This window comes from Branchiostoma lanceolatum, chromosome 2 (genome assembly GCF_035083965.1).
Source record: "Branchiostoma lanceolatum isolate klBraLanc5 chromosome 2, klBraLanc5.hap2, whole genome shotgun sequence".
NCBI classification, from domain to species: Eukaryota; Metazoa; Chordata; class Leptocardii; order Amphioxiformes; family Branchiostomatidae; genus Branchiostoma; species Branchiostoma lanceolatum.
In genome coordinates, this window is record NC_089723.1 from 26,141,800 (window position 1) to 26,152,090 (window position 10,291).

The 10,291-nt window shown below is 42.5% G+C and overlaps 1 protein-coding gene across 1 annotated transcript; it reads left to right on the forward strand.

Annotated features, from left to right (window-relative positions):
• The first annotated feature begins 1,321 nt into the window (after positions 1–1,321).
• LOC136428228 (sorting nexin-24-like) lies at positions 1,322–10,067 on the forward strand. Its single transcript, XM_066417568.1, has 7 exons — positions 1,322–1,496; positions 1,982–2,065; positions 2,569–2,673; positions 3,107–3,186; positions 3,445–3,477; positions 3,800–3,861; positions 9,059–10,067. The coding sequence occupies exons 1-7, from the start codon at positions 1,434–1,436 to the stop codon at positions 9,118–9,120; spliced, it is 489 nt and encodes a 162-aa protein (XP_066273665.1). The 5' UTR covers positions 1,322–1,433; the 3' UTR covers positions 9,121–10,067.
• Positions 10,068–10,291: the final 224 nt, after the last annotated feature.

Genomic DNA, 10,291 nt, shown 5'->3' on the forward strand with positions numbered 1-10,291 from the left:
GGCGGCCGTAATAGTATTACAAACGTCCGAACAAGACGGGGTCGACCTTGGTGGATCGGGGCGGGGAAGAGATATGGTCGGCCCGCCGCCCTACCGTGTCGTGACACCGGGTAATTCCTCGGTCCGGATCAGATTAAATGTTTCCGAGAGGGGATAATTGTGAGCAGATAGACGAAATTAGGTGACATTAGGATAGAGTACAGCTGACCTCGGGGTTGAAAGCTCACTGACATATTGAATAAGGTACTTATCCTGCCTACACGTAAGAGCCATTACTGTGTCAGCGTTATTACTGACTAAATAGGCCGGCCTGATCCCCAAAGGCCGCTGCTGAAATGATTTCAACGGTCGCTTGGTGCTCCAAGAACCCGCACAATCTATATAAATAAAATATAGGAGGGCAGGAATTGAATAAGCGAGGAAATTTCCGACACTCTTGAGTAGAAGACCACTGAATAAAAGACGCTATGGGATTTTGCGCTTCGGTAGTTTGTCATCATTTACTGGGAGAAAAAGTGAAATGAATTTAAAGGGTGGGATGGATAAAAGGCGGCTTATTGAATAAACGAACCACTCAAAATGTAACGGTTGTCGTCAAAGCACGCTTCAGAAATTCCACATACACTGTTAAAGGTTAATTTCATTTGTGGCGTTGGAATTGTAGATCGTGGATTGAGATGGACAGTGCTAGCTAGCTAGTTCTGAAGGGAACCATACAACCAAATCATGTGCCCCCCCCCCACCCACCCCCCCCCCCCTTGAAAAAGACGACGCATCACCAATACTGAACTCTCCAAGCAGAGGTTAGGCTCCGGTAGGTTTAGGGCGTGTTTTAATGCATTTTGTCGGGCATTCATTTTTATCATTTTTTTTTTCTTTTCGTCAAACGTTTTCGAGTAGCGTGTGTAACGTTATAATATCTTTCAAAGAGTGTTATAACAATCCAAATGTTTACGTCTTTAATATTCAGCATTTATGCAGTACTTATGACGTGCCGTTTTTTGGCGGGGGGGGGGGGGCACATGTCAATTGATTATGTCTCTGATCACAGGTATTTAGCATTTGTTCAGTAACCAACGTGTTGGTTACTTTATTCATTTACACCAGACACTACATGGCTATTTCCAGGTTGGAAAGAAACTGTAAGACACTAGCAACGCTAATCTTAAGAGCCAGTAGCAGTTAGTTATTTTGTGTGTTATCCAATTCTTACGTTGTCAAAAAGATGTCCGAGAGAGTATTAGAATTGATTTCTTTTTCTTCGAGTTTGAAGACGTAACCTTTACGCGAAAGTGGTCTTCGGTAGTTTGAGCTTCAACAGCAAGGTGGCGCTTTTATGCGATACGTAAATTCCAATATGGCTGCGGTGTTGTGGTAAAAATGACCAACTTCTTTATTTCTTTTTCTCTACACCCTCCTTCGTAGGGTAAAAGATGATCGACGTATCAATACCGCAGTTTAAACAGATAGAGTCTGTTGACGAGAAAGCGTATACGGTAAGACCATTGCAATTTTCCTGAAGTTTTTGAGTGAGTGAGTTGATGGGGAGGGGGGCGTTACTCAAATGTTACTTGGTCTGTGACTACAAAATGACATTCGGTACCAGAATGTAACTATTACAGAAAGCCTATAATGTTCGTCATGTTGATGGTAACGTTAATGCACTGTGCAACTTGCCACCGACCATAATGTTTTGATACGCCATGTGTTAACGTTTATACAGCTAGCAGCACAGGTTTATGATACACTCTGAAACTTTACTTTAATACTACAGAAAATTTTGCTTTGAATGTGTCAAAATAATATGACAGTGATTACATACAAATAATCTGTTACTGGCGAGATGCTGTTTACTTGAATGGAGTGTAAGCTTAAGTGTGTACATTCTCCTTTTTTGTTGTTGCTACTAGTAGTCTTCTGAAAAATTATTGGAACCATGTCCAGTCTTGTCCTGTTGTTTACCTGTGCTCATCTGTCCTAGGTGTTTGTTATCGAGGTGTGTGCTGCAGGCCGGCGACACTCTCTGGAGAAACGCTACAGTGAGCTACATGCTCTGCACAGGGAGGTAAGGTTGATTCCAGTACTAGTATTTGATGTGATGTCAGTCTGTGTGAAGGTCTTCTTTGTAGTGCCCTCTTTTGAAATAGGGGTGAACTGCAGAATGGGGGGATCTGCATGGGGTGGTCCTGTCCACCTTCTACCCTAAAAATTCAGGCAGGCAGGATTTGCTTTACTCAAAATTAGGACGACAATATACCAATTATGCTCTGCGATAGATTTGAGCGGTACAGCTACGTACACAGTAAGTTGAATTAAAACGGCATGCAGGCCACCATTTATTAATTATAGCAGTAGAAACCTATCCCCAACATGCACATACATTTTTGGACTACTTTACTTTTAGACTGGACTACTTGTGTGTATACACACAGTGTACTTCAGAAACTAGACCAGAACTTTAGATAAATGTGAAGATATTGATCTCAGTTGTCCATCAGATAGTGTTTGTGTGCAATGTAGTTGTTAAAGTTGATATTTTGAGGGATTATTTTGGCGTCCTCTCCACAGATGAAGAAAAGTTACCTGACCCCAGAGTTTCCCCCTAAACGTGTGCGGAACTGGAACCCCAAGGTGCTGGAACAGCGCAGAAGGGGGCTGGAGACATACCTACAGGTTACTGTACATTCAAGTATTTTCCTGTGGATTTTATTTTCCAGAAGGAGTGGAAGGGGGGTTTTAGCAGTATTGTAAGTTCACGGTCAAAACAATACTGTTGAAAAAAATCACATATTTGCAGTGTTATTATTTCATCATATAGATGTACAATACCTAATATGTATATGGCTTGAGGAGGGCTGCAATTTTGCTCATGTCACCTAGGGGTCTCTGCGAAACCCATCTTTGGGTCCAAGCCAGTGAGGCTGCACACCTTGATGTCCTTCTTGACTAACTCGATCCAAGATTTCCTCAGTCTACCATTAGCATTACCTCTGCTGTCTGTTAATAGCAATTTGGTGATGTTGTTGATGCAGCCACTGGCTTGTTTAACCAAGGTTTTATAACCTCCTTGGTTGTTTAACATTTGACTCCATTTCTTCTGTTGTAGGGTTTGATACACCAGGACATCCTTCCCAAGATCCTCCTGGATTTCCTAGAGATCAACATGGCGACACAATTAGGCTACGAGTCAGTTGTTTTTCTACATTTTTTTTATCCTCTTTTATTTACAATTGACATCTTTTATCTGCAGTTTTTTGCTTAGCAATGTCATTTTTGCAAGTTCAACATATGTTACACCTTTCCTAAGTCCATCTTTGGTCACTGGGGCCTAACCTGAAGTGTGGCAATGTTAAGGGATAGACCAGGGAATGTTGTAAATGAGCTCTATGTTGTTTGCACAATCATAGTATCCTTGATATCATATCTTGTGATTTATACTTGCAGGGAAATAGATGGAATATCAGGAGATAGGAACAAGTGAGTTATACATTCTTGAGTTCTCGTTGACTATTAATGATAGTTTGTGGAAGAAAACTATTACATTATAACGCTATTTCCGTTGAAAGGAAACCTAAACTATAAACTTGCAACTATAACTCCAAAAGCTCTGTTTATGGTGTAAGCACATATCCTGTTTTATGTCATGCATGGGCTGTGATAACTTTTGATACAGGTGTTCTGAACTGGTCTGTATGTTACTTCTATCCCATGGGCTTCCATGGAGTAATTCACATGTATTCTCTATGTTGTATTCTCTATGTATATAACATGAACAATACATTTGTATATTCCCATACAGAGCCTCCCACCAGCCAGTACTGTCCTTCTCAGCAGACAGTTTTCTCCACCCCTCACAGAAAGGTAGGCTAGAACAGACTCAAACACACATGTATCAAACTGTGATGATTTATCCACCCCACACAGAAAGGTAGGCTACAACAGATCCAAACACACATGTATCAAACTGGCATGATTTATCCACCCCTCACAGAAAGGTAGGCTACAACAGACCCAAACACACATATATCAAACTGGCATGATTTATCCACCCCTCACAGAAAGGTAGGCTGCAACAGACCCAAACACACATGTATCAAACTGGCATGATTTATCCACCCCTCACAGAAAGGTAGGCTACAACAGACCCAAACACACATGTATCAAACTGTGATGATTTATCCACCCCTCACAGAAAGGTAGGCTACAACAGACCCAAACACACATATATCAAACTGGCATGATTTATCCACCCCTCACAGAAAGGTAGGCTGCAACAGACCCAAACACACATGTATCAAACTGGCATGATTTATCCACCCCTCACAGAAAGGTAGGCTACAACAGACCCAAACACACATATATCAAACTGGCATGATTTATCCACCCCTCACAGAAAGGTAGGCTGCAACAGACCCAAACACACATGTATCAAACTGGCATGATTTATCCACCCCTCACAGAAAGGTAGGCTACAACAGACCCAAACACACATGTATCAAACTGTGATGATTTATCCACCCCACACAGAAAGGTAGGCTAGAACAGACCCAAACACACATGTATCAAACTGGCATGATTTATCCACCCCACACAGAAAGGTAGGCTAGAACAGACCCAAACACACATATATCAAACTGGCATGATTTATCCACCCCTCACAGAAAGGTAGGCTACAACAGACCCAAACACACATATATCAAACTGGCATGATTTATCCACCCCTCACAGAAAGGTAGGCTGCAACAGACCCAAACACACATGTATCAAACTGGCATGATTTATCCACCCCTCACAGAAAGGTAGGCTACAACAGATCCAAACACACTTGTATCAAACTGGCATGATTTATCCACCCCTCACAGAAAGGTAGGCTAGAACAGACTCAAAAACACATGTATCAAACTGTGATGATTTATCCACCCCACACAGAAAGGTAGGCTAGAACAGACCCAAACACACATGTATCAAACTGGCATGATTTATCCACCCCTCACAGAAAGGTAGGCTACAACAGACCCAAACACACATGTATCAAACTGTGATGATTTATCCACCCCACACAGAAAGGTAGGCTACAACAGATCCAAACACACATGTATCAAACTGGCATGATTTATCCACCCCTCACAGAAAGGTAGGCTAGAACAGACCCAAACACACATGTATCAAACTGGCATGATTTATCCACCCCACACAGAAAGGTAGGCTAGAACAGACCCAAACACACATATATCAAACTGGCATGATTTATCCACCCCTCACAGAAAGGTAGGCTACAACAGACCCAAACACACATGTATCAAACTGGCATGATTTATCCACCCCACACAGAAAGGTAGGCTGCAACAGACCCAAACACACATGTATCAAACTGGCATGATTTATCCACCCCTCACAGAAAGGTAGGCTACAACAGACCCAAACACACATATATCAAACTGGCATGATTTATCCACCCCTCACAGAAAGGTAGGCTGCAACAGACCCAAACACACATGTATCAAACTGGCATGATTTATCCACCCCTCACAGAAAGGTAGGCTACAACAGATCCAAACACACTTGTATCAAACTGGCATGATTTATCCACCCCTCACAGAAAGGTAGGCTAGAACAGACCCAAACACACATATATCAAACTGGCATGATTTATCCACCCCTCACAGAAAGGTAGGCTACAACAGACCCAAACACACATGTATCAAACTGGCATGATTTATCCACCCCGCACAGAAAGGTAGGCTAGAACAGACCCAAACACACATGTATCAAACTGGCATGATTTATCCACCCCACACAGAAAGGTAGGCTAGAACAGATCCAAACACACATGTATCAAACTGGCATGATTTCCACTAGAGGGAGGAAGTATTATTTCTTTCATTTACTGCTTCACATTGTCACCTTTTCCCCTGTAGGAATTTGTAAAAAAACGTTTTCGAGGTCTGCACTCTCAAAACAAAGGATGTCCCTGTATCTCAACTGGTAGCAGCCTTACAGTCGAGCTCCTGGTTCCAATCAGTTGCTAACTGGGAGACCCCGGTTCAAATCCTGGGACAGGCAGGAGATCTTGGTCGGGGTTGCACCCGTCTTTCGAAAGGGACGTATAATAGGGGTACCTCGAGCACATTAAAGCGGAAGGGCTAGCAACCCCTCCCTGTAAAAAATATACCCTGTTACAGAAACAGCAAGGAAACTTGCTGCCCTATGTGCCACTAGGCATTACCACGTGAAAAACAACACTCTCTCAAAATAGGCCCTGTCACAATATCCCGTTTCCTCATACCAATTGTTTTTGACCTTGACTTCACCCTTTTCAACCGGAATGCATAAGAGACATATTACAGGCTTGAAATACTTGCTAAGTAAGAACAGAAAAAGTTCATCGGGAGGGCAGGACTTATAGTGTTGAAATTCAGCTGGGTGGTATCTCTCTGCACTGATATGTGTTAGGGCCTTGTTTTGGGCTCCTGCCATCTCCATCCCATGCATGTTTGCCAGCTCTTGTTCCCAGACTGGAGATATTCCCAATGGTCAGGTAATACCCAAGTGCCATGCTACCCTGGTTCACTGGACACTCTGCTGAATGGGCACCCATTCACCAGAACTGTCTGAAAAGTTGGCAGGGAAGCAGGTTTGCCAAGATTCAGGGTCATCCAAAGATCAGGGTGTCGAACTGTATTTGTCTTTTTCTGATGGCATAACAGCCCACCAACATGTTCTTTACCATAGAGTGTTTATGAGAAGCTCAAATCGGCCTGCAGGTCATTTTTCATTGAGGTGAGTCTCTTAAAGGAAAGAAGTCAGATTCAGAACCATATGTGTGTCTGGTTCTTCCTATTGATAACTGAATAGGCATGGCCTAATGTTTCAGAATTGCAGCACTTCAGAACTAGTCCAAAACATGAGATATCAAAACCTGAAGTTCTGCTGCGGTACCTAGGAAAGTCGCCAGGTGCCCAGCATCTATTCATACCAACACCTACCAACATGCCAAGTACCATAATGATCCATGCATGACTTCTCAAGTTATACTGTCCACAAACAAAGAAACAAGCAGACAGACAGACAGACAGACAGGCACACACACACGTGCGTGCAAAAACCTATTTGTTGTAGATAATAAGAATCCCAGTACGTGTCAGATAGACCTGGTCACTATTATTGACAGGAGACACCATTGTGAAAATTGTGTTCCTATCTATGTCTGTGCAGTGCAATGACCTATGAATTTTGAACCTTGCGTTTGTTAGAAATGATCATCCTTTTTTTCTTGGAAACTGCACTTTTTCGCTCTCTTCAGCATGTTTTTGCCCCATCACTGTGCAGTACCTGGCAGCCTGTGCCAGTGCAGCTGTGTCCACATCGGTTTGTCATCACAACCTACTATCCTCCCATCTCCTTCTGAGGTGATCATGTTTGGGGTGCTATTTTTAGAAGCCCCTGAGGAAAGGGCTCTCCTCAAGGTCTGTTAATAGATGTTTGCCTCCCTGTCTATTCACTGATTGATGTGCAGGAAGCTGAGGGGGAATGACCCAGTATTCCATATCCTGGCCAAGATAGGGGTTAGTGACCCCATTCCATACCCACGGCAATGTTCCAGATTAAGGGACGGAAACTATTCTGAGTAGAGTAGAGTAGAGTGGATCCATTCGGCCAGGTAGGAAGGTCGTGTTCCAATTATTCTGGCAAGAAAAGACAAGATTTCAAGCAATTTGTTGGCTGGCTAGGGTTTGATGTTTTGGTGCTCAGCTAGGATTTAGTATTTTGATGCTCAATAGTATCTGTGGATCCGTGGGCAGGGGTTGGATCCCAGGGTCGGCCCCAGCTCTGTTATGTTGTGAGGATTGCATTCGTGTCATTTTGGATGGTGACATAAAGCCTGCAGCCCTGTGTATGAGGAAGCCTCAAGCATGAAATTTCTAAATCTCTACACATAAAAGAACCCAACACACTTATGAAAAAGAGTAGGGGTGACCCAGTGTGCTTAGCCAAAAACATGAGCCATAGCAAAGCTAGATTGCACTACCATCAGCTTCTTGAAATTGCAACATGTGACAAAAGAAGATGAATGATGTCTGTGTGGTACTGAGCTCAAGTCTTTGAGACACTAACCAGGTCCTCAACCTTCACTACAGCATGTCTGTTTGCCAGCAGTTGTGGGAACCTCTGCAAGTGTTCTAAGGCCCTGGCAAGTAATTTTTTGGGATGACATCATCTACAGACACCAAATCTGTTGCAAGAGCTAAAAAAAAAGAAAGATGGACCCCCCCCCCCAAGAAAACAAGATGCCTTAATTTTCAGAATAGAGACCAGAAATGAATACAAAAATCGAAGCAACTAAATAATACCATGTATTATAGCCAACGAGTCTTTAATTCCTGTATTCAAGATGTGCAGAAAGTGACACTAATGTGGTGGCCTAGTCCCACTCAATACGAATTACACTCAAGGCTACCACAATGGTGTCACTTCTACAGTTACCTAACTAGTTGTGCATTCAAGGCTACCACACAACATAATTTCCCTTTCTCAGCATTTCCTTGTCATGTTGACTATCACCGGTGCACACTGATGTCTTCCATGAAATTTACTTGCTGTAGCCTAATGATGTTCTTCTGAACACATTGTAGAAACTTGAATGTCACAAAACATATGATTGATTTAATCCATTCTTACTTTTGTAGTTCAGCTATGGGACTGAAGTGAAGTGACTATATTGTGCACATCCGAATTCCAATGACCATTCTAAAAAGAAAACACAGACAACATGATAATGTCTTAAACCCCTTTCCACAGGAGACTGTGACTGCTGGGCGACCAAAGATTTGACAAATCACTCAACAAATTTCATTTTTTTCGTTTTTGACTTTCTGTGTGCTTTGGTATCTTTTGAATCATACTTTTACATCTTGCATCATATTCCAATTACGAAATCGTTGTACAGTCACTCAACAATCACTGCTTAGTGGAAACGGGACCTGAAATAAATGAAGTATTCCAGTATGTTTTGTGCAATAACTTGATATTAATCTGGCTGTGTATGTTTTCTGTCCAGGAGGGTTACCGGACATTGTGGTGGTGGGAGTGAGCCAGGCCCTGGACCTCAACCTACAGTGACTACAGGACTGTACTTCAGGACTGTTCAAGCCGAAGATGTGTCTATACCCTTCTGGGGTTTGAGAGGACATGATCGATACATCAACGAATCCTTCCAGAAGATGTAACTCCTCCCAGTGCCAAACTTGTCCATTTGAACAGTCAGGACAAATGTTTAGGCAGAGCAGACATCAAGGATTCCATGAGATTGCCGAGAACCCCCTGGCTGGGGAGGTTTTTTTGTAGGCTACCAAAAACTAGCTAGGGTCTTTTGGATCATGGAGTGGAAAAAAAAAATATGCAAATATGTTGAAAATTAGTTGCAAAAATTAGTCTTAAGAATATTTGTAGTTTTGACACCCATATTCTATAATATGCCCCTTTAACCATTGCATATTCTCGAGCTTTATCATTTGTGGAGTACAGCCTCTAGGTGCAGGCGCCAACTGTGGGGTCTCTCCTGTTATTTCCCCTTGATAACTGCTCAGTAACCCCTTTTGACACTGTTTCCTCCCAACTAATGTGTACCAGACTTGTTATGTTTCTTGTAACAACCAAAACTGACAACCTAGCTGTCACAACATTACATTCATCAGTGTTCAGAAATCTACAATACAGGTGGGGGTTCAAGATTGAAAACTAGTCAGTACTGATTCGTTTTGAATGTCCTATGAGTGATCCTTCCTCCAGTCCATCTGCAAAGATGATGACCACAGCATTAGGCAAAATGGTGGATGTCCAGAATTCGGACAGAATGTGTGACCCATTTTGTACTCACTCCTGTCCAGTTGTGTCCTGAATGCAGGTGAAACTAACAGAATGGACTGGTCATCTCTGACTCAGGTCCTGGCATGTGGGCTGACTATCTTGACCAACAGGATGTTGGCTGACCCACTTACTGGCCATCTGATGTCCCACAAATTAGTCCATACATTGACCCACACACACACTGACCCATGGAAGCTGCTGGAAACAAAGTTAGAAGTAATATTTGCTCTAAATATTGCATTACAGTCATAACCACTAGTATTCAAAAGCAGCCCAAAAAGAATGACTGTGTAGAACTTGTTACTGTATCTAGCTATATTTACTTGTTTTTTCTCTCTCTGATAAATGAGAATGCTTGAAAGGGTTGTCTAATCTGTACCAAAGGTCAGCTTATGTTGACCACTGTATCAGCTAATATATAATT